At 44.4% G+C, this 25,177-nt stretch overlaps 1 protein-coding gene across 2 annotated transcripts in view; it reads right to left on the bottom strand.

Moving 5' to 3' along the window:
• grik4 (glutamate receptor, ionotropic, kainate 4) overlaps positions 1 to 25,177 on the bottom strand; it is a gene marked incomplete at both ends in the record, with an annotated part of 136,235 nt that overhangs the window by 86,357 nt on the left and 24,701 nt on the right. For both annotated transcript variants that reach the window (XM_084467098.1, XM_084467099.1), the window contains 3 exons: positions 2,162 to 2,327; positions 15,487 to 15,584; positions 22,250 to 22,414. In XM_084467098.1, the coding sequence (XP_084323224.1) occupies positions 2,162 to 2,327; positions 15,487 to 15,584; positions 22,250 to 22,414 (429 nt within the window). The remainder of the gene's footprint in view (positions 1 to 2,161; positions 2,328 to 15,486; positions 15,585 to 22,249; positions 22,415 to 25,177) is intronic.

Genomic DNA, 25,177 nt, shown 5'->3' with positions numbered 1-25,177 from the left:
ACACACACACACACACACACACACACACACACACACACACACAGTGAGAGAGAGACACACACTCACACAGTGAGAGAGAGAACACACACACACACACACACACACACACACACACACACACACACACACACACACCGTGAGCGAGAGAGAGAGACACACACACACACACACACACACACACACACACACACACACACACACACACACACACACCGGGTATGAGAGAGAGACACACACACAGTGAGAGAGAGAGAGAGAGAGACACACACACACACACACACACACACACACACAGTGAGAGAGAGAGACACACACAGTGTGAGAGAGAGAGAGAGACACACACACACACACACACAGTGAGAGATAGAGAGACACAGTGAGAGAGAGAGACACACACAAACACACACACACACTGTGAGAGAGATTGACAGACACAATGAGAGAGAGAGACACACACACACACACACACACACACACAGTGAGAGAGAGACACACACTCACACAGTGAGAGAGAGACACACACACACACACACACACACCGTGAGCGAGAGAGAGAGACACACACACACACACACACACACAGCGGGTATGAGAGAGAGACACACACACAGTGAGAGAGAGAGAGAGAGAGAGACACATACACACACACACACACAGTGTGAGAGAGAGACACACACACACACACACACACACACACACACACACACAGTGAGAGAGAGAGACACACACACAGTGAGAGAGAGAGAGAGAGACACACACACACAGTGAGAGAGAGAGAGACACAGTGAGAGAGAGAGAGACACACACACAAACACACACACACACACACACACACAATGTGAGAGAGATTGACAGACACAATGAGAGAGAGAGACACACACACATTGAGAGAGAGAGAGAGACACGCACACAGTGAGAGAGACAGAGAAACACACACACACACACACACACACACACACAGTGAGAGAGATTGACACAAATTGTGTGTGAGAGAGAGAGACACACACAGTGAGAGAGAGAGACACACACACAGTGAGAGAGAGAGACACACACACACACACACACACACACACACAGTGAGAGAGACACACACACACACACACACACACACACACACACACACACACACACACAGTGACAGACAGACAGACAGACAGACAGGACTGATCTCAGGACTCTTTCCTTCCATCAAAGCCATGGGCTGACGAGGAGGAACAGGTGAGCACTTTCCACCTTGGGTCACTGTGACTTTGTCCGAAGACTCGTAATTACCCCTGACAAGGTAGCGAGAGGGTGGGAACGAGCCCAGATGTAATCTCCCACTCCATTTTGAAGAAAGAAAGAATCAAACATCAGAAGGAGGGATCTTCTTTCCTCTTTCATCCCGAAGTCGCCCACTTTCCACAGCTAACTAGCAACAAGTATCTGTGAGTCTGATCACAAGATGACTCTGGCGGCTGTCGCCTTTGCCACTAATTATTTTGATTCGCCTTTTTTTCTCTCCACACTGTGACACACTCACCAGCAGGTGTGGTTTGAAGACAAGCGTGTGAACAAAGGAGGACTGGAAAGACTGTCTAATTGAAAGTGGGTGGGGGAAGGCGTGTGTTGAGTCTGTAAGTCACTGTTCTGTGTTTCTGAACAAAGATAATCGAGGACCAGGCAGATGGAGAAATACCATCGTTCGCAGTAATTGTTCCCAATATTTACAATACTGCGCATGCTGCAAGGCGTGGTGACGCGGCCGTGCACCATAGCATCTGCTCGCCGCCAGTGCATGTGTGGCCCACGGTGACAACATGGTAAGCCCTGCATCTGTTGCCAAAGCACCTGTTGCGCAAGTGTAAATGTGTGTGTGTGTGTGTGTGTGTGTGTGTGAGCATGTCTGTTTGCTCGCAGATGTGTTTAGATACATGTATCATGCAATCAGTAAACCATCTGCCCTTTACCTCACATTACCTCATATACATAGATACGCAACAGTGGTGAAAAGGCATGAATATTCTATACACCAACAATAAGAAAACGGCCCAATAATCACCACGCATGCAAGCATTGATCAGGAGGTGTGTTGCGTGTTGATTACAGGGCAAGATCACCACCTATATGATCAGCCGGGGTGGCGCGTGGACCAGAGCATGTGGTGGCAGACGGTACTTACAGTCGGACTGAGCACAGATCAGGCATGCGGTGGTACTGTTGAAGAACGTGAGCAGGCCCGCCACTGCCAGGCTGATGTCAGTGTTGGTGGGCCTCAGGTCCAGCGTTGTGAACCGGGGGAACTGGACCTTCAGAATGTCCTCGGGAGCCACCTTCACGTACGGCACCTACAGCACACGAGTCAGGAGACAACACAGACGTCAGCCCCCCCCACCGCTATCGCACAGTTGACGCAAGTGTCTCTCCTCTGAGCCTCTGGCCCGCTATTCTTTCTGTTTCTTTGGAGGGGGTGTCAGGGATGCAGCGCTGAATGCTGAGACTATGCACAACGTGAATGAGAGTTTGGGTGAAGGTTCGGGTGCGACACTAGTGTATTGAATTCTCTCCTTCGATCATTTCAAAGAAATATTATAACCCCAGGGATCACTTGTACATATTGAGATGAAAAGACAGATACTTCTGCTTCCTACAACAACAACACAAACAAGTGCATGGATCGATTCAATGTTTTTGTTCAATTGTTTTTGTGCAGGATGATTTCCCCTAATGACCTGCTGCAATACAGCTTGAATTTGTAGCACTGTCTCAAAAACACGTTTGGGAAGACAAACTGATAACCATTCAAAGACACACACCAAACCCATGTACACACACCCGTAGGTACACACACTCACACACATACATACATACACACATACACTCTCACACAAAGACACCCGCACACACACACACACACATACACACACACACACACATACATACATAACCACACACAAATACAAACATACACTCAAACACACACACACACACACACACACACACACACACACACACACACACACACACACACACACACACACACACACACACACACACACACACACACGCATACATACATGCATAAATAAACACATGCACACAAAAAAGTATATTTTTTGTGTGAGTTTGATATGTGTTTGATATTCCAAAAAAATACCAGTATTATAAATATGCGAGTCAATTCAATAAATGTAAAACATCGACCCTTGGATCCGATGCCCAGAACTGCTAAATTAGCAATAAACTACAGGCTAGATCAAATAAAATAGGCTAAACATTTTACTAGTGACTGTGGGGGAATCTTGAGCGGGGAGAGGAGCGGGGAAATTGGAAGACGTGAAACATAAACATATGTCCTGAGGCGCCGGGTGGTGTGTCAGCCCAACAGACGGGCCAGAAATGAGTCACGGGAGCCAAGACGCAAGCAGCAGATCGATGTTAAAAACACAGTCTCTCTGGCCCTGTGGAGACGAGGCTCTTCATTCCCACAGCCCTTAACTCTCTTGTGGATCTGAAAGCATCTATAGATATCTTAGTTCCCCTCAAAGTCTCTTCACACCACTTCAGGTTTCACTAGAGCACGTTGCAGCCCAGCCCCGTCACGCTCTCCCTACGACAGACCACAGGGCTGACCGTGCGGAAGGGGTTCCACAAGGCAAGCCACCCGGCCTTCAACGTTGCTGAGCCACTGATTCTGCAACAGAAAAACAACGTAGAACCGGCAGAAACCTGCTGGACATAAAGAAAATCTCAAATGACATCCCGAGGAGCCAGCCTCCTATTCTATCTCCCCCCCCAGTTGTTGTCCAGGGTCTCCTGTATCAATCCCCTCGTCTCCCCTGGTGGGGGGGGGGGGGGTGTGTGAGACAGGCAGACGTAGGTGTGTAGTTGTGGGAGACACAGGTTGGGGGGACTACAGATTGAGGCGGAGAGCGCATGAGAGAGAGAGAGAGAGAGAGAGAGAGAGGGTGGAAGAAAGCCAGAGACGTGAATGAAAAAAAAATTAAATGACGAGTGCAGCGGGCATCTGTTCCGTTTGGTCACACAACAGGGGCCCCCCCGCGTGAGGCTGGGCGCGGTGGGGCTTGAAGGGGACGCTTGGAGGACACGGTGAGGGCCCCCTGAAGGGCTGTGGGGCAGGAGAGAGCCTCTTCATCATGGCAGATTGCCTGTCGGTGTAACACCTACAGCCAATACATTGCCTCGCCTCTTGTCCCCCACTTCCATGCGATTGGTTTTCCATCCCTGTCCGTCAGTGCATAATGGAGTCCCAGGGCTCCTGGACGAATGGAGCTGGAGCCGCCACTGACAGCCCAGGCTGGGCATGCTGTTCCTCTGCTCTCTAGGAAGCCCTGGACGCCTCCTGCGTAATAGCCATGACCAGCCACACTATGCGGAGCAGCACACTGTGAGGAACGCTGGCCTTCAGCCCTCCCCACCTGATCTGGGGTGGCTGTGGATCAATACCATTCTTGGCTGCTGGTGTTTTTCACTCTGTGTAGTCTCCTTCTTCCTTCCATCTTCTACTGTAGCCCTGTTCAGGCTGTTTCACCACATCCTTTTCTAGAATTCTCTCTCTCTCTCTCTCTCTCTCTCTCTCTCTCTCTCTCTCTCTCTCTCTCTCTCTCTCTCTCTCTCTCTCTCTCTCTCTCTCTCTCTCTCTCTCTCTCTCTCTCTCTCTCAAATCTAGCATTACTCCCAAGTGAACAGCTGACACATTAACGTCAACTTTGAGGAATAGATCTGTGATCTATGATGTGATGTAATTGCGTAATTATAATGTCTCATTGTCAATGCTTCTACTGTCCCCTGAATAAATGTTTTTTTTATTGAATCACATCTCGCAGAACCTTCTTTAACAGTACCCAGGTAACGGCAGAGGACACATTAAACAGGGGAACAGGGCAACTTGCCCAGAGCCAGATAAAGTGGGTCCGCGGTAGAAAAGGAAATTAGAGCTGTGAAGTTTTCAGGAGGTTTTTACGGCTCGCCATTTACTGCCGCTGCCCTGCACTTTAACACCAGGAAGACGTTCTTCCCTTGTTTTAATGCTATCTGTCGGATCCATCGTCGGCCACAAGGACATCATGTATAGTATAAAAGAGCAGCCGTGGTTTAATGAGAACTCCAAGGCCCTACAACAGGCCGGGCAGAAGATCGGAATGTAAATCCAAGACAATAGACGGCAGATATTTCATGGGACCCTAAAGTTGCCTTGGTCTCAGTTGCACAATATAGGACATCCATGGCCCCCCGAGGGTCTCACAGGGTTAGTCTTGTGGTCTATCATTTATCCACAATTGTCCTAATCAGATTCCCTGCTGTTTCAAATAATTGTATAGTTAAACCGAAATTTCTTATCCAGTTTTAAACAACATATTGAATTAATTGCATAACAAATAGAAGACATTGGAAAGAGCTCCATTTGTATAATGAGAGATTTTATGCACAATTAATGATATAACATGCAAAATGATAACCAAATAATTGTTGTTGACTGCGTCAATTGAATCAAATTAAACTCAATCTGCATTTGTGTGTGTGAGTGTGTGTGTGGGTCCAGCAGTATGACAGTAAGACTGACAACTCTGTGGAGAGCCATTTGACAAGCGTTTAATGAGGAAAGGCAATAGACTTTGCGGTTCGCAACGCACACATGCACACTTCCAAATGGAGAATGACAGCACTTCACAGCAAGAGTGTGCACCAATGTGCCAACACTGTAACACACGCTAACAATCCTAGAACTGATCTTTAATCTATGTCTATGTTGAAACAAATTCAATTTGACCCCTGACATCCAGAGGCACACTCACAGACACACACTTTCTAAAGATGGATTTTTTTAAAGGCTGTCAAACACTACTTTCAGATTGTAAAAAAAGTATTCAATAAATAGAACAAAAAAACAACTATTTGAGTCGGGTGGTCACCCTTTTTCTCAAGTGACCCAGAGAAAGGTATTTTCTCCTTGTGTCCAAATCAAAAAATATGTATGCTGCTGCTGCTATCCAGCTTGACAAGTGTCCAAGTCAACCCACCAGCCGGCAGGGTGAACCCCCACATAAACTGGATGGAAGCGGATACCTGAGAGAGCCGGGGAGATTGAAAGGAGACAAATGTGCAGATCTGACGCCATATGGCAAAGCCAGCCGCGTGATGAGCGAGCGCATCTGTTCCTTTGCTCTTTGGAGCGACCGGCGCACAAAAGCCTGCCCAGTGAAAATAGCCCTGCTACCTATACGGGTAATGGACTAGTCAGCCATGTCAGACCTTCTAGAGTTTATGAGATGATAGTGCCAATGATGGGAGTCTCTAAGGATTCAGGGAAGTAATATACATCGACACACACCCACATCCACACCCACCCACACACACAAACACATACACACACACTGACCTGGGCAACCAAACAGCATGGAGTACGTGCTGAAAACGGCATTTGAAATGCTGGGCGGCTAGTAGCCAGACGGATAACGACCTAAAGAGCTGGAGAAAAAAATGTAATTGCATCGGGGGGGGGGGGGGGTGAGTCATGCCACCGTCCTTTACCTTTGAAGAGCAGTCACCGCTAATCGTACCAAACCATCATCAAGCAAAACGGGAAGCCGGCCAATCAAAGACTAGCGGCGACCGATCGGCGGGCTGGCCGCGGCCCATCAAGCCGTCATGAATAGCCTGCCAGAGGATGAATGTTGGCCCCGGACCGCGTTGGAGAGCAGATGCTGCTGGCAACACAGCCCATCAGTCAGCCGGGGCCCTGCCAAGGCCCCTGAGTAACAGAGGAGCTGCAGGCAACACGGCCGCACCCCGTGCCAGAGCGACGGGCAATGTCAAGCCTATTATGTCTGTTTGAATCCCCCCCGTGGTGTCACGCAAGCTGCATGTTCAATTCCAGATTCAAGGCCAGCTGTTGGCATTGGGAAGTGGAATGGAAACAGAATTTTTTTAACTGGATTTATACTTTTTTTTTCATACAACGCAATGGATTAGCTCAGGTGACAATGATTCCCGATCCACCAGGCGTCCACAGTCACCCATCCCTCTCTCCATCACGGGTTCATCCCCAAAGTCTCATCCCATGAAGGCCTGTCTATTTGTGGCCGTAATGGGTCTGCGGCAGCTCCCTGGGGCCCTGGGGCCTCAAACTGACCAATGATAAAGATGAAGTGGGGCAGTGGATCCCGGGGTGCCTTTTAGGAGAGTGGAACATTGACCACGAGATCCCTATCTCATCGATCAGCTCGGAGAGAGAGAGAGAGAGAGAGAGAGAGAGAGAGAGAGAGAGCCCGCCATACGAGAGAGAGGATGAATAGAAAGAGTGAAAAGAGCATGGACAGGGAGAGCGATAGAAAGAAATACATTCTTTCCTTGCAGGAATGTGCTGTATTCACTCAGGTGGCTTTATCTGATAGAAAGAGAAGTCTTTGTGTCTCTATGAATCAGATTTCTAGGCTTTTAAATGCCACAGACCTTGTGAAGGCTTTATTCAAAATGATAAGGATAAGAAAGCGAGGCAGTCATCTGATTTGTCAAGCTGCCCACTGGACTGAAGGAGGTAGCCCACAACACCGGTAATAGCTCCGGTGTTGTACCGGCTAGGCACTTCTTCATCTTGATCAAAGATAACTCAAAATGACGATGAAAATGAAAATGAATGTTTTTATCATTATTTACCATTGCGTATTTATTTACACCCTCAGTTGACATGATGTGCTATGGTAAGGTTTGATTAGAGTAGATTTTTAATCTAACAGCATGCCTAATCCAGCTCTGGAAGCTGAGCCAAAGGCTTCCATTTGTCGCGCACAAGCAAAGCAAAGCTCAACTTTTATGCAACACAAACAACACTTTGCCAACAAATCTTTTGCCTGGGGGGGAAAAACACACTGATCAAAAAACAAAGGATGTCGTCACAGGGCTTCAGGTGGGAAATTGTTGAAATTGCAGCACATTAATACAAACTTCGTGTGTGTATGCTTGTGCCACGCCAGCCTGTGTTTTTGTGTGTGTCTCATTCTTATCTCCCTCCCCCTACAAACAAAGCTGAGTCACTTGACACAGCCAAGAAGGGGAAACACGGCCAGCGATGCCATACTGAACCCATTGTGTACACAATGATGGCAATCAACCAAATTGAAACACGCCTTTTAACTCCACGCCCCCACCTGGGACATCCATTTCACTCGGCTTGCTCCAGCTCTCATCTCGGTGATCAAGAGGACTACTCTCTGATGAGGAAGTCAGTGGGCTTGGGAATGTAGATGGCAGATGTGATAGGGATAAAGCCTCCCTCAATAGAGAGCCTGGGGCTGGGAGAGGGGGGTCAACAGGCTGCACGAGACACCGGTGTTGTTCAAATGATCATCAGGTACACAGAGAGAGAAACACACACCTGTGTTGTTCTCATTATCGTCAGGTACACAGAGAGAGAGAAACACCTGCTTTGTTCTAATCATCAGATACAGAGAGAGAGGGGCACACACACACACACACACACACACACACACACACACACACACACACACACACACACACACACACACACACACACATATGAGCACACACACGCACACCCACAAACACACAATGGCAAACAGGAATATTTCCAAACTCACTACATTTCAGAGTTCACTTACTTCATTTTTGGAACTAGTTATTAGCAATTTGGTAAATCTGTTGGGTTGCGTTGCTGAGATTGAAATGAATACACAGATTGGGAAATTGTGATTTAAGTATGTGTGCAGAAAAATAAATCCACAGCTAATACTGTGAACAAAAACGACTTGTATCGAAAACAAAACAACAGCCACCTTGGCAATTTGTTTCACTTTACTGTTTACACAAAAACACTGTTGTTGACATTGTCAACGTCCTGCTGTAAATCAGCCAGGATTTTGGTTCAAATCACCCCCTCTCTGAAGGAGCGTTCCAAAATTAGGCCGTTGGCGAGCCATTGGAATCCATTTTATTCCAACCGGGTGTTAGCAGCTCCAATAACTGTGTCTTTGCTTTGTCCAACACAAGTAAGACCATATGAACTGATCTGGCCAAGTCTTTTTTGCAATTGTGCCCACAAATGAACAAATTCACAAGTTTCGAATCTGGGTTCACACTCTACTGTAAATTTATTCATTAATTCAATTATTTCAATAACTTAATACCTTCTTTTCAGTCAGACGGTATATAGAGTAGAAGCAGCAATCAATTCAGACTGGTGAGAACCCGCAGCTCAGAGGCTTCTAGCAAGGGGACGAAAGGATAAATTGCAACAAAAAAGAAGAAGAGACAAATACTATATGAAGACTTTGTTTTGAAACATAAATAAAATATTTTACGGATCAGCGTCTCATATCGGCATGCAAATAGCTTTGCAAGGCTAATTTACTTTGCATTTTGCCTCTTTCAGAATGCGAGACTTCTGCATGGAGTGTGAATGGAATACTGACAGTCCCATTGATATTCCAGTTTGCATCTCCTCTCTGGGCTCCGACACCAACATGAATAAACAAAGCTGCAGTTTTATGGATCTGTACCAAACCACTGCTTGACATAGACCATATCAATAATTACCATTTTGGTTGATCACGCTGCTAAAAACCTTTCTTTCCTTAAGATCAACAGTACAATAAAACAGTTTTATTGTACGTACAGGGTGGATTAAAGGATGAATTACTGTTCTGTACTTTTCTTTACTTTGGAACAGAACCCACACATCAAAAGAAAAACAAACAAACACACACAGATCCAGTAGGAGGCTGATACCGTGTTTGGCTGTTTGATTATAGATGTGTGTGTGTGTGTGTGTGTGTGTGTGTGTGTGTGTGTGTGTGTGTGTGTGTGTGTGTGTGTACTTGCATTCGCTTTTATGTGCATGTGTTGCTTGTGTTTGTGTATTCATGCATGATCATATATGGAGGGGAGAGAGAGAGGGAGAGCAAGGCCTTCTTTTCAAAGCACACAATTCCTCTCTCTCTCTCTCCCTCACCCTGGCCTGCTCGCTCCCTCAGCTTAGAGCCTTCCCTCAACCACGCTGGCTATGGTTGGAGCAGGTTATCAGGCACAGTTGCTGATGAGAAGGATTGGAGGGAAGGTAATGGAAGGAGCTGGAGAGGTACAACGTGGGCAGTGGAAAAAGAGAAAAAAGATAGGAGAGAAAATCTAAAAGTGATTGAGCATTGGAATAGAGGAGACATGGAAACATGCAGAGGAGTGGTTCAGATAAAAAAAGGTAAAATGGGTAGCAGTGGAGCACAAAAAATGAAACAAAATTACATAAATAAGAGACATTGCCATGCTATAAATACAAATAATGAGACTATATGGGTGATAAGGAATCTCATTTGCAAGCAATCAGTCATTTGCAAGCAGTCCGTTTGTTAGTACAAATATGTTAAAGGCGGACACAAGAAGAAAAATCACATAAAAAATAATAGAATCTCATTATGATTTACATTTGTTGAATGTTGTAGGCAAACCCTAAAACATTCAACAAACCCACTCACATCACTAGACTATTTCACAAATGGGTATCCTTTGAAACCGCTTTTGGTTTCAATGGGCCGTTATCAACGGGTGCAGAGCGAAACGTCTCTGGATGCAATTGGATAGACCTACAACCAATCGGAGCCATGAGTGCTGAATGCTGCGTTGCTAAATTAAACTTACCAGCGGCAAACACATCTTTCTTATCAACAACAGAATTAAGTGCAGTTGTTTGATCTCCTTAAAGAGAAAATGTACCATCCAGTTAGTTTAATACTGTCGGAATAGTGGATTCAACAGTTCCAGATAAGCTGCAGCCATCTTGGTCATCAAGCCAGCGTATCAAACCCGTCCTGCATTAGATAAATGGTTTTGTTTTGGCCCAACCCAGTCAAGGTTGGCTGGAAATCTGTCTGAACGGGAGGAGAGCCAGATCTTCTGCCAGGGCAAATAAAACATGAGCTTGCAGATTTGTCTGGTTCCACGGTTCCTAAGGTCAATCGATCATAAACCAGAAGAAGATAACTATAATATCAAATGTTGTTTCTCTATTCCTACTGATTGGTCAACAGCGGACGTTGTTCATCCAATTAGCAGAACTCATTAAAATATGCTCTGTGAGTGAGCCAATACTGAACAGATGAGCAGAGAGATAGTTAACTGAACCAACCAAAACCAGTTACATTAAAGAATACCAAAGAACGTTTGATGTTCGCAATAAAAAAAAAGTCTGAAACTTTAAGGAATATTTACTAATGTAGCGAATATGTAGAAGTACAGCCGTTCCATTGGTGTTTGCCAGACATTGCATAAGGACAATCCTTGATCCCAAACGTACAGAAATTCAGGACGATTAAATGGAGGCGATTCCCAAGAAAGTCATCCATTTACGTTAGAGGTTCAGCATCCCAGAACAATCAGTAAAACTTTTCAACCTCGAGCAGTGTTTGGTAAATAAAGATCTAGGCTTGGTTGATTGCTAGAGAAACTTTTGTAGAGAAGGGCTGAACTTATTATGTTCTTTTGGGGGTAAGCATTTTCTCAAGCATGATGGCCGAAAAAGCAATTGAAACTAACGTGCTAACCATTTTTATGTGCTAAAAAAAGAAGTGTCCACATGACAAAAAAATAACATTTCATACTGCTGAGCTCTCACCCACAAGCTCTCAATAGAAAGCCGATTTGACAGCTGTACACAAACTGAACAAGAATCATAAACACATGCTGTGAATACACAGCGGGCCGGGGCAGAGTGGATCACTGCATATCTGGGTGGACAAGCGCATGGACATGCACTCATGCGAGTGGTTCAATGGCAGCACGGTCATGAAGACTGTGGTACAATAGCAATGCAAATGACCCACTGCACCTATAAACAAACCTCGGCCTCCAAAATCCCAATGAAAGCTTTTCAAATTTGCCCAACAAGCATTCATGAGCAATCAACTGTTTCCTGGCTTTGTCTCTTGGTTGTGTCCAGTAATTGCTTATTCCAAACCCAATAGAGGATTTAAAGTTTAGAGTTAATTTGCTTTCAAGAAAAACGCCCTGAAGTGCTTTCCGAAAAAACTATCACAGAAGTCACAGATAATTGGGGAATGAGTAGAATTTTCCACACTGGTAAAACACATTTATCCAGTGTTGAAGTACAATAGCCCCACAACAAGGGGGGGATTCCTATAGAAAATTAAAAACCCGCGTTTAAAATGAGTTTCCTTGTATTCTCTGCATATTTTCAGCTGGCATGTCAAATCTCATTCATATGCATGTACCTGCATCTGTTTGCCAATTTCTATAAAAGTTTGGGGGAAAAAATCTCATTACTTCATCTCAAGAGCTTTCGCCTTGCCAATGACCAGCACACCTTAATCCCCCATCCAGCTACACGCATCCTGTCTGTCAATCCATGCTTGAGTTCACCACCGAGTTCAAGCCAATAACGCCTGCGGTGGAATACAGCGATCGAGCCGTGTCTGTGTTCTTCTGCTACCTCTTGGCTTCAGGGCAACAAGAGGTAATGGGCAGCAATTAGTAAAAACTAACCTTGTTTCGAAAATGTCAACCATAAATTTCTAGGAGAGAATGAAACGGAGAGAATAGAGGGAATGAAATGTAGATTGTAGGGGTTCATGGCAGCCAATCCTGAAAGCAAATGCTACAGGGACGTGAACAATTGAGAGATTTGTTAAATATCAGCCCTCATTAGAGAAATGTGTATTATTTATATGTTTATTATCGTCAAATGTAAAAAAAAACAAAAAAAACAATGAAACCTATGGCAGTCAACCGATGACTGACATGGTCAAAGGTGTGGATTGAACATGAAGCAAGCACCAAAGTTCTGTCTCTCCACCTAAAGCAATGACATATAACAGAATAGCAGAACAAGCTCAAAGCTAGCCTGCTTTGAGATCCATAAACCATGAGTTCTATGCATCCTAGGCAGTGTGTTGGAAGAAGAAGCACGAACCGACTTATATTTAAGTTTCACGCCTCAATGACTCAAACAGGAACCTTTTTCCACCAACATGATAATGTTGTGCAATAATATCCTTCCTAAAATATCAATGCCTTTGAAAAGCTTAAACACTGGGATAACTTTCTACATTGGATAGTAACAAACCACCTGTAGAATGTGGTTATGTAGTGGCTGTTTTTCTAATAGTCAGCATTAGCGTGTCCAGATGGGCCCAATTTCACCTCTCTGTCCACCCCCATCACGAAGCCAGCGGACCTAGGAGAGTGATTGATTGACTGGTGGGTGATTGAGCCATTGCCTAGCGTGCTCCCTCCCTAGCAAATCGCAGCCCAGTGTTTGAGGATACTGGTCAGGGGGAGAGCCAACATCTGTGGTGTAACGCCGGATGAGAGATGTGTGTGGCGCTGCAATGCATTATCTGACAATGTGTGCCCATGCTGATTGTGGGCAGGGGGCCACATTAAAAATCATTGCGTCACCCCTTCCACGAGATGAGTATATTTCCCAGCCCCGTGGCTGTTTGCAGGAACCTGTTGGCCTGTGTGCCGTATTCACGGATGACACCGTCCTTCATGCTGGATGATAGCTGTTCCGACACTCAAAACCGCACTCGATTTTATTGAAAATCTAAACCAGTGAAGAATGGTAAGTGGTTGGACCCACAAATATATTCAGATTAAGATAGATGGGGAAGCCGTTAATCAACCTTTCATCTTCAGGCAACCATGGCTTGATGGATTTCGCCAGGGGGTATCTCTTACATTTGGGGTCCTTGTCAATCTCACTTCAATCAACTTAATTGTTCAAGTGTTAAGTACAAAAAGGTTATGGTGATGAGTAAGGGAAAAAATAACAATATAATACATTTATATTGGAACAAGTCGTTTGAAGTGCCAAGGGCAAAGCCCTCACCACCTCCCGCCCCAGATAATAAAGCTGAGGACAATGATGATGATGATGATGATGATGATGGTGCTTCTGACGACGACGCTGCCAAGGACACCATGATACTTTACATAAAGTTACACAATTGCGTGCTTCTGGATTAGTTTTCCCACAGTATGATTAACAAATGTTTATTTTTGGATTGCTCTAATTTGTGGTTAAGATGAAAGCAACGTATGTGAACACTACTGGGACTACACTGTGAATCGCCTAATGACGAATGAAGAATCTTTTTCAGTGAAGCTAAACCGTGGGATTTGTTCACACAAGCGTGTCTTCATTGTTGCACCAGGGAGCAGCAGGGAGCCCCGATCTGGATACCAGCGGAACTCAAGACTGATCCCTCATTAGCAAGAATAATGTGTCAGAGAACTTTACAACGTCTGGCCTCATGTGCTTCTATTTATATGATATCAATGAAACAAACACAGTATCGAAAAATGAAGTCCTAGCTGGATATAATATAATAACAGACTTGGGTCTTGTATAATCAGTTGACATGCTGTTTGATGTCTCTTCACTTCCCATCTTTGCCCAACTACTGCATTAATCAGTACATACATATGTACCAATACACAAAGCATAGACCTACAAAATCAAGAAACCTCTAGTTATTGTGGATCTGCTCAGAATAAAACTTATAAAACTCATATCTGACACCTGACAGAATAATCTTCATGTGAATCTTGAGTCATGCTGGCTGGTGTCCGAAGTGAACCAAACCTTGACTGACCTTTTTCTACATCTTTAAAGTTATTCAGACAAAATTTTAGAGTTAATAAAAAATATCAGAATTGCTATTGTTTATTACTTTTGCAATTGGAATGGTAACCGGCAGTTGAATAATGGCGTCTGTGAAGCAGTATCCAAACTCCCCATCAGGATAACTCTAGTAGAACCACAACAACAACAACAACAACAATGTACACTTCCACCCGCCCCCAGTGATAATATGCTAATAGCCATGCCTGCTAGGCTCCCTGAAGCTGAACAGGCGCTACACTACAAGCTATCAAGAAGGGTGAAAGGGAGGACATGCTTAGCTTCTCTTTAGATCTGAGCCAGGATGGAAACACGCGGCTGGGCCTGGATGGGCACTGGAGGTATTTCATTATCTCCACTAACAAGAGGGGTTAGAAGGGTGGAGGGAGGGGTTAGAGGGGTGAAGGGAGGGATATGAAGGGTGGAGGGAGGGGTTAGAGGGGTGAAGGGAGGGGTTAGAGGGGTGGAGGGAGGGGTATGAAGGGTGGAGGGAGGGGTTAGAGGGGTGGAGGGAGAGGTTAGAGGGGTGGAGGGAGGGGTATGAAGGGTGGAGGGAGGGGTTAGAGGGGTGGAGGGAGAGGTTAGCGGGGTGGAGGGAGGGGTTAGAGGGGTGGAGGGAGGGGTATGAGGGGTGGAAGGAGGGGTTAGAGGGGTGGAGGGAGAGGTTAGAGGGGTGGACTGAGGGGTATGAAGGGTGGAGGGAGGGGTTAGAGGGGTGGAAGGAGGGGTATGAGGGGTGGAGGGAGGGGTTATAGGGGTGGAGGGAGGGGTTAGAGGGGTGGAGGGAGAGGTTGGAGAGGGGAATATGGGTGAATAAATAGACACAAGAGACTCACCTCTTTCTCGCCACAGATATTGCTGATGATGGAGTTGGAGGCGGGACTAGCAGAGGGGCCAAGGACTGCCACCACCCCTTTAAACATGATCTGGCACACTGGAGGAGATATGGTGTAAGGGTGGGGGAAGAGGTCAAACAAGAGACAAACAGGAAGAGAGAATTAATGTTAAAGGAGCATATCACCGGTGGAGACATGAATATGTATTGAAAGTGGATCATATATGTAGTTGAATAGTGGCATCAATAAAATTTGGTGCTTTTTTGACCGAGATAAGGCAGAAAATGACTTTTTAAGCCCAGTTCAGACCAAAGATTCGCGATGCAACTACTTGCAACTGCTTGCAACTCGCAACTCCTTGCGACTCGACGGGCTGAGACGTTCTAAAAACGGGGCAGTTCACACTGCTGCACCGGGCGGCGACGGCAGGTGGTCTCCCTAGCAACTGTGAACGCTCTGGCACAGCTGAGAGCCGCATCAGCATCACTTCCATCCTGCTAAATAGTAACCTAACTTAGGTTTGCGATTAGTTTTATTTTGGTTGAGAGTAGGCTAGAGTTGCTGTGTTTCGCCATTCTCCACTACGTCTGCATTGTAGTAATTCGCTGGAGCTTAGTTTGTTTAGATCCCGCTAGTTGGATACATTGCATTCTTGCGTAGTGGCGACTTCTCAACTGCAAGGGAATCTACGGCTTCACCTAAAATTTCGAAAATTAAATGGTCAGATATATACTGTTGTGTTAACATTTCATTGATTAAAAATGCGTTGGAACACGTCCATCTCGAAGACGAGTTCGTTCAGAATCAGCTGCTTATCGCAGGTTGACTGACTCGATTTCCTTCTCATACACTTATACGTATATACTTATACGTACTTATTACGTGTTTAATTTGCGTGTGTTTAGACAGATGGGCGCGCACACACACGCGCACCAAGCATCACCCGCATTCATTCATTCTTTTAAACACTCACTCGCGGTAAAACTATGTTTTCTCACGATCAAATACTCATCAATCCTAAAAGTAATGGGCTTGTACACAATGTCTTTGTCAAGAACATATGTGTTTGCTGTACGGTGTTTGCAGATGCATTGATTTAAAAGTAGGCCTACAACTTACCGCTGTATCAGCTGTTCTTTCCCAAATCATTTAACCAATCATTTACCCTAAAACTAGATTTTGTTTTGGAAGCCTGGAATATACTTTGCTCGAATGTATTATTGTTATTATTATTATTTTAACGCATGGCATAGCCTACTATACTTCATTCATGTTCATTCATGCAGCCCTATGGAAAAAAAATGTTTCCACAATCCACACGCTATTTCTATGCAGTTTCACACGTATTAATAATCTTTGACATCATAATATTAAACATGCAAGTGTAGTGGTGCCTGGTTGCTGCGGGAGAAGATCAGCTTTGCGCCGGGTGCAAACTAGCAACGACACATGCGTCGGTGTAGAAAGTCAATTGCGCCGGGCGCAAGCTAGGGCCCTTCTTCTGTTTGGCGCACATGGCTAATTTGCATACGTGCACAGGACTGTCGGAATGGGAACATGTCGGACTGGCAGCATGTAACCATAACAACGGCTAACGTGTAACGGTAACGGTAGTCCCGTTAAAATAATGTCAATGAATCAGCTCAAGCCGTTATCTACAATCGTTGTTCTGGAACCAAAGATAATACCGTTAGCATCTCCAACTTGTAGGCCTATTTAATAAGCCTAAATTGTTCTGTGCTTTGTCCTGATTGGCTGAAGAGAAATAGCCACATCGTTGCGTTCTAAAACTGGACCTGGCGATTTGACATGTTCAATCTTTGGCGACTCCTTGCAACGCCTTGCGACGCCTTGCGACGACCAGTTCACACTGCTGCAACTTTTCCCCTGCGACGTTCTAAAACCGTCTCGTTGCAAGTCGTTGCGTCGCGAATCTTTGGTCTGAACTGGGCTTAAGCGATTGTGGATTGCAGACAACAATCCCCATAATGCATTGCAATGCTCAGCTCCACAGGCCACTCCCACTGTTGAACTCATTGGTTGAACTCCGCCCATCAATCTATCAACCAAGGATCTAGAGTTCCACACCAAGGATCTAGAGCTCCACTCTACGCTACCACGAGAGCCTAGTGAAGAATTAGTTTGCGAACTCATTAGTGAATTACTCAGAGTCCTCGTTTGTGTTTCGAAATGGTGTGCACTTGCATGGTACCGGGATGTTCAGCCAGGACAAGGAAAATACACGGAGTAAGTTTTTATAGATTACCCAAAGAGTTGGAGTTGTGCAAAAAGTGGCTACGGGCTATCAATAACCCGAAGTTTGGAGAGGCCATTGAAGCACTAAACAAATCAGACGGTGTGCAGTCTACATTTCAAGCCAGAAGACTTCGAACCCAACCCCTTAGGAGTGAAGAGACCCGCGCTTGTGAAAACCGCAATTCCATCGATATTTACCTTGCCAGATGATGACGACGAACAGCCAGGAACGTCTGGAACTAGCAGTGCTGGCAGTGCAAGCTGCGCTAAACGCAAATGCCTGGAGGTAAGGCTCTTTCTGACTCGACTCTATTAGCAGCTAGCGGCTACTGAGAACACAGACTGATATAGTCGTCTGCTGTAAAGCAGCACATCTCATATGATTTGGCTGTTTACAAAGTAAATATCTTGTATGTTTTGGTCGCTTGTTGTTCTAATGTGTCTGCCTCGCTAACTCCACTCGTCAGCAATGAGGAAGCAAAGTTAGCAATGTAACGTTAGACACTTAGCTAGGTTCTACACGTTCTATACAAGTTTGCTATTAGCGATGTAAATCCACCATGTTTTACTGTGTTAGTCTGACGTTATTCAAATGTTTTAAAGTTATTGAACGTATGACATTTCAGACTCAAGCAATGACGTATGCTGCAGCGTTGTTGTCCTCATCATCAGAAGAGGACGAACTAGTCAAATCTTCATTCAGATATCTGTGTAATCATTATAATCCTTGTCATTTATAGGAGAACCACGCGTCAAGCAGGTCTTCTGCAAAAAGTCCAAGCAATGGATATTCAAGAAAGTCTATAAGCCACACACCACCAAGTTCATCCAGACGCTAATTGAGAAGGTCATAGAAAACAGACGCAACCCAAACATAACATTCAAGGACCCAACCTCCTCACTCACCCAACCACAACCTCCTTTGCCACCTAACATTGCCCCTATGATTGAATCCATCTGCGTATTCGGCACTGGCACTGATCTGTGATAGGTGTGTTAGCGCATTAGGTCCCACCCCCTATGGGCAGGTTTGAAAGGGTGGGAACTAGTCCTTGTAGTTTTAATAGAAATCCCCCCCCTCTTACACTTCCTCCTACAATGACGTAAAACGACGATTTTTGCGTCATTGTAGGATGAAGTGAAATAGGTAAATACAGATTTCTCCCGTCTCAGGGGAAAATGAGAGTGTTGCACGACCATTCAAAAATATGACTGGGTTTCTAACAATGCAAAGCTTAATGCAAATGGGTGGAGTGTTCCTTTAAGGAAAATAGTATAATAGGTTATAAGTGTGTTGATATCCATATGTTGAATATATTCTTTTCAAACAGACAGCAGCCATTGCGAGCACTGCTCTACTCCTCATAGTGTGTACATTAAACGTACGATGATTCATGGATGCTTTTGCCGCCATCGGCATATCGCTGTCATTTTATCTTGAGGTCTGGCAGTGTCATAAGCACTCGCTTGTAAATGGCAATGTGACATTAGATATTTGAGTTTTAGTCATTTAGCATACACTTTCACGAGATTGAACCCAGTTCCTTATGGCTGGTATAGCTGAACACCCTAACCACTCTATTCTATAGTTGCACCATACCACTTAACACAAAGCCATTTTATATTAATCAGCTGTTCTGCTTTCATGGTTAATACTCTGTGGACAAATAGCTTACATTGCAAATTAGCAAATTTATTTGATTCAACGATTTATGTCTACAACTGCCTCATCGATTTACTGTCTCCATTACCCAGAAGACTTGATAATCAGGCTGGTAATGAGTGTGTGTGTCGCCTAGCGCTTCCCTTTGCCATAACTGTGACGGTGCAGAAATTAGGTTTCAACGGGATAGAAGACTACAAACACTGTTTTATTCCACTGCTGATCATCACAGCGCGACTCATCTAGACACACAATCTTTCATATGAATATGGATTTGACTGACGTACAGAGCAAGGAAAATAAGGACGGCAACGGATGAATCAGGTGAGAGGGGAAAGAATTAGCAATCCCAAAAGCGGAGACGTCGTACATCGAGCTGCTGATCAACATGAATGGCTTTCAGTTTTTATTAAAACAACAAATACAACCCCCCCCCCCCCCTGCTTTTATAGATGCAAAAAAATGCATTTGGGAATCAATCAATATTTTCTCATTCATGAATACTTATGCCCCAGGCTCTTAGTTTGCAAACAGAAAAATGGAACATGATTTGTTGTTTGTTAATCCCAGGCTTTAAATAAAACCGCTACGGTCAATGTTGTCAAAGTCAGTCACAACTGTGTGTGTGTGTGTGTGTGTGTGTGTGTGTAAACCTGTGTATCTTTATGTGTGCAGGCAATGACATGAGTGTCAATTGACAATCTATCATGAATTTTTGAATGTGTACACATTATGCTTGTGGGATATGGAAGCAGTTCAATGCATGAACTAGCTGGGTTTCCAAGTTTTGGAAGTTAATCCCCAAGCAGTGAATCGAATGATTAATATATAATCCCTTTTGTCACCTATGGGGCCTGCATGGAATGAACACACACTGTGGCTCCCTGAGCCTGCTGGACTACACACACACACACACACACACACACACACACACAAACACCAACACACAAAGTGGCTGCATGGGCAGACATAGAATGAATGGATTTAAATCCTGAAATGTGTTTGTGTGTATGTGAGAGCAGAAGGGCAAGTGGAGCAATTCAACAGCTTGTATTCGTTCACCTCTTGACAGTCATTTGCAGTCACTGACCCCTTGTCCACTGACATCATCAAGAAATCTAATAATTTAATGAATCGTTGGAAAAGGATTGTGCGAAAAAAAACCCTGGCCAGCAGGTCACACCGCCCAAAGTCCATTACCAGGACTCAGCATTGATCTGAGCCTGTCCACTACTTTGATTGAACAGCGTTTGTTAGGTGTAGGTGTTTGGGTGTTTGTGGTAGTTCCCTGAGTGATAGTGAGAATAATATATAGGAAGAATTGAAAAAACAAGACAAGGAAGCAAAAAGTAATTAAACAACACACATTGCAGAGGGCTGAAAGACTGGTAAAAGCACTTAAAATTACATAATATATATATATCGTTTTTTTTAATCCCTCAGAGCCAGTTTCCCTCTCTTACTAAATTGTGGTGGGATGGCATTTCACAAAGTTAGGTCAAATGTGCTTCTCTTTTATCATGGATGGCCATGGGGACATTTAAAAGACCTGCAGCATAGGACCAAAAGGCTCTTTTTGGGACTGAAGAATAACCAGATTTCTTAAATATAAAGAGGTGCTATTCAATAACGACCTTCAAGAGACAAGGACCTTAACATTAATTATACAAACTCCTGGCAGCGAATGCACAAAAGCCAGAGCGTAGGTCTCCTGTTTTCTCAACACGATTTTCATTGGAAGTCAGGCCAAAGTATTACAAACAAAAGTAATTGGCAGACAATTAAAAATGGTGCAATTTAAAGAACAGTCCCATCTATGTGAAGCAAAAGCATTTCCTTCTATCTTGTTGCGTTAAAGAAACCATGAAAATGAAATTGGCCTTTTCTTATTTGGCTTAAAAAAGTATTGAAATAAATGCTTGTATAACCACCAAATCAAATAAATGTGACTTTAAATAAATATTGCCACATAAATGTGGCAATATTGATTCAGTGAAACAATAAGGCATTCCTTACCTTGTTGATGTGGGTTAAAAATGAAGTAGTGTGAGAATAAATTCCTAAAACAATCTCTTGTAGATTGATTTCTAAAATTATCTGTGTAAAATATTGTTTATGAAATATTATTTAAGAGTGTGTTAACTCTCTCTTTACAATAATCCATTACCACACATGTATGTGTAAAAGACGTGTGTGGCAACAAATACGATAAGCAGCAAATAATATCTCTAATGAATGTAATAGCGTCATTTGTTTGCCCTCCAACACATTCAGCTTATATTGAAACATTAGGTTTTAATTTAAATGAAAAGGTACTTTTGTTCAGCCCATCCTCACTTACATTAAAGCTTACAGAGGTCAGCCGGAGCCAACACATAATACGCCACCGTCAACGTAGGACCGATTGTTTTGTTGTTTTGTTGTTTTGTTGTCACGCTGTGACATTTGTCAGCGAGGTTCAATCATTTATTTAACTTTGTTCACAATAGTCGTAAACTTAACAGGCGTAATGCTGCGTTCGAAATCAAAGTCAAAGACATTTGTTGTAATTAAAATTAATATGTGCTGCGTGTGTTATTGATTTTGCCATGTTTCGTTTTGAGGCCTTTCTTCCCCAATTTGGTACCACTGTCTGAATTAACAAAAACACACAGAACTCAGATTCCCCCCCCCCCATACACACACACACCCCACACCCCGAGAAACACCCGAAACACACATGTCCCACACAGACCCCCGCTCCCTCCCCCTCCCCCCCCCTCCCCCCCCATCAAACACACCTCACACCCCGAGAAACACACAAACACACAGACCCCCCCATACATTCACACACTACACACTTACTTGTCTCCCCCATCTCATATTCGCTGTCCCGAAGCAATTCAAAGATGTCCACCTCCAGCTTCCCTGTGGTGGAGCGGTTGCTGTTGCGGTTGATGCTGTCTTTGGCCAGCGTGATGGCCAGACGCTCGCCTCTGCTGCACTCCATCGGGTCATCGAGGATGGCGGCTGTGCGGGGAAACACAGAGGGATATTATTAAGTTAGTGTTTGTGGATGAACCTGTGTGTCTTTGTGGTTGAACAAAGTTGAACAAAAGAAGGTGCAACACATTCCATGAAAGGTGAACTTTTGCTTGTTATATTTATACCAGTTACATAGCACATGATCGAACAAAATCACAAAAAGAGAGCTTCATGAACATGATGTGGCTTGGGTATTTCTTTAAGTCAACCCTGCTTATAGATAGTCCCTTGTTTTACAAATCAAATCAAAGCACTGCAGTGCAATGAGATAGTGATGAAAAAACTATGAATAATACATCATCTGCAATGGTTCAAACCCGTTGTGTTCACGTTAACATAATTATTGTGCGGGAATGCGTGTCTGCTTATTCATTATTTAAGAACAATAATGAGGAGAAGAGGCACTAGGTTTCTCAGTCAGTCCATTGAAAAGTTGTTTCTTATCCAGATTTCTAAGTGAGCCTGGTCCCTGCAGTCAGGGAGCTGGGTGTATTAATGCTATTGTACCATAACGAACTGAGGTCTTGAGGGCGCACTCATTTGCACCAGAGAGAATGTCCTTAGATGGTGTGAACACTTATGATAGGAACCCTTTGCCACAGCTGTTGGGTGAAACTAGGCTCTGCTGGTAAAAAACATCTCACCCAGGATAGAAAAAATCTACAATCTTCTACTATCTTCTACTATCTTCTACTATCTTCTACAAAAAAGGAAAATGCATGAAAACAACAAACCCAATGCAGAACCGTTCCTTGACAAGAACGGGGTCTTCAATAAACAAGGTGCAATAATGCATTAATGTACACAAGTCGAACAGCGTGTGTATTGTCTTTGACTATTAATAAACTCATGGGTCAACTTTTATGACAAGAAGCACAATCCTATGGCATTTAAGGAGCGTAATCGGTGAGTATCCATGTTCAAACAAAATGGTCTGCAATAACACGGTGGAAATAATAAAGATAACTAGCCCCTTCTAAGTGGGATGAAGCTAATGATCCTTTGTCTGATGCCTTCGGTGTTCAGTGTGCAGTAATTATATGCAATGATGAGGAGCCAAAAGCAAACACAGAAAGGTCATGTGAGGTTTTAACAGTGGTTTAACTGGGACTGGAGAGTTGAATGCCCTTTAATGGAGTTTAATGAAATGTACAACTAAAATAATTTGACTTAATAATATTTTTAAGATTAAATGAAGACGAATTAATAGAATAAATAAAGAATATTTCACGATGTGCCCCACACATTGGGGGGGGGGGGGGGGGGGGGGGTTGAGTTGCGGGCGGACGGGATTGTTGTGTTGGATTGCGGGCGGACGGGATTGTTGACGGGGGGGGGGGGGGGGGTACGGGATTACGGGCTGGCGGAGTTGTTGGGGGGGGGGACAGCCGCAGCAATTTAGTACTCGTCCGAAGCAACGAGATGTCTAACGGGTATTTTTATTTTTTGGGTGTGACATTTGTTGCGTGTGCGTGAGAGCGTGAGATATTTCTACTTAAAAATCGTGTTAAAATAAAAATACATTTAAAAAGCGGAATCAATTTGTGGCGCTCGTTGTTGAATCTGTGGCGCTGCGCCACACATTGGTCTATGTATGGGAAACACTGTATATAGTCGATATTAATCCCAAATTCGGATGATGGGCCTCCCTGCTTCATGGTTTGAAGATTTCTTAAGATGTGCCATCCTTCCTCACTTCCAAACATGGGCATAAGTCTTGTACATTTATCGGCCATCAAGAAATGCATTTTCAATTCTAGTCTCCGTTTTCAATCAAGAACCATGCAAAGCGCAACAATGAGACATTCTGTTTTGCCCTCGTGGCCGCATTCAAAGCTGACACTCAACCTAAGGGAGTAAATAAAAAAAGAAAATAAATAAAAACACGCTACACACAAACGGTGCTTTGATCCCAGTGGTTTACGCACACCGCACACGTCTCTGGCCAGTGTATAATCCCGGGCGAACCCTGGTCCCCCCCCGGACTTTGACATTTGAGGTTGGTCAATACGTGACGGGAGCCAAACAAGCAAGGTTTAGCAGGGTCACCGCGCAATGTTCACACTGAGAACATGGAGCACCCCACGAACCCTGGTAAACCAATCAATGAGCGGCCTTGAGTGGTTCCGTTGCAGGACCGGGTGGGGGGGGGGCCCGGGAACGCAGGCGCGGGAGAAAGAGTGCACGCAGGAGAGGGATTGCTTTCAGAAGAGGAAATGCATATATACATCACCGCCGGGAATGTAGTGTCGAAGGGGTTGCCACGCCGACGTGTTTCATTCTAGTGTTAATAAAACAAAGTCACCCTCGATCGAAGGGTTGCCACGCCGACTGGTTTGATTCTGTCGTGAATAAAGCCGAGGTCCCCTCGATCAAAGGTCCCCGAGCCTCACGTTTTGGCACCGCAGGAGCTGAAATGTCATCTCACGTGTTATCTGCAATTGGTTGTGAAGATGTACTTGAGGCACACGAATCCTGTAAAACCGTTTTTGAGGTGTGATAACCTTGTCACTCACATTGACAGCCGTCAATAACTGTCATAATCCTATGATGCAATGCAACGCCCCTTTAGCACAATTCTCTGTCTCTCTCTCTCTCTCTCGATGCTAGCTGTCACATTGGTCCTTTATCCGAGTGAGCGCATCATTTACACTAGAGTTAGAACATTAAAGTTTACAGCTCAATTTCACTTTCATTATCCAAGAAAGGAGGCGTGCATGCATGTGTGGGTGTGTGAGCGTGCTTGCG

Source organism: Micromesistius poutassou (genome assembly GCF_964030765.1).
Source record: "Micromesistius poutassou genome assembly, chromosome: 4".
In the NCBI taxonomy this organism is placed as follows: domain Eukaryota; kingdom Metazoa; phylum Chordata; class Actinopteri; order Gadiformes; family Gadidae; genus Micromesistius; species Micromesistius poutassou.
Note: the sequence above shows the minus strand (reverse complement) of the source record. Positions and strands in the feature narration are given on the sequence as shown.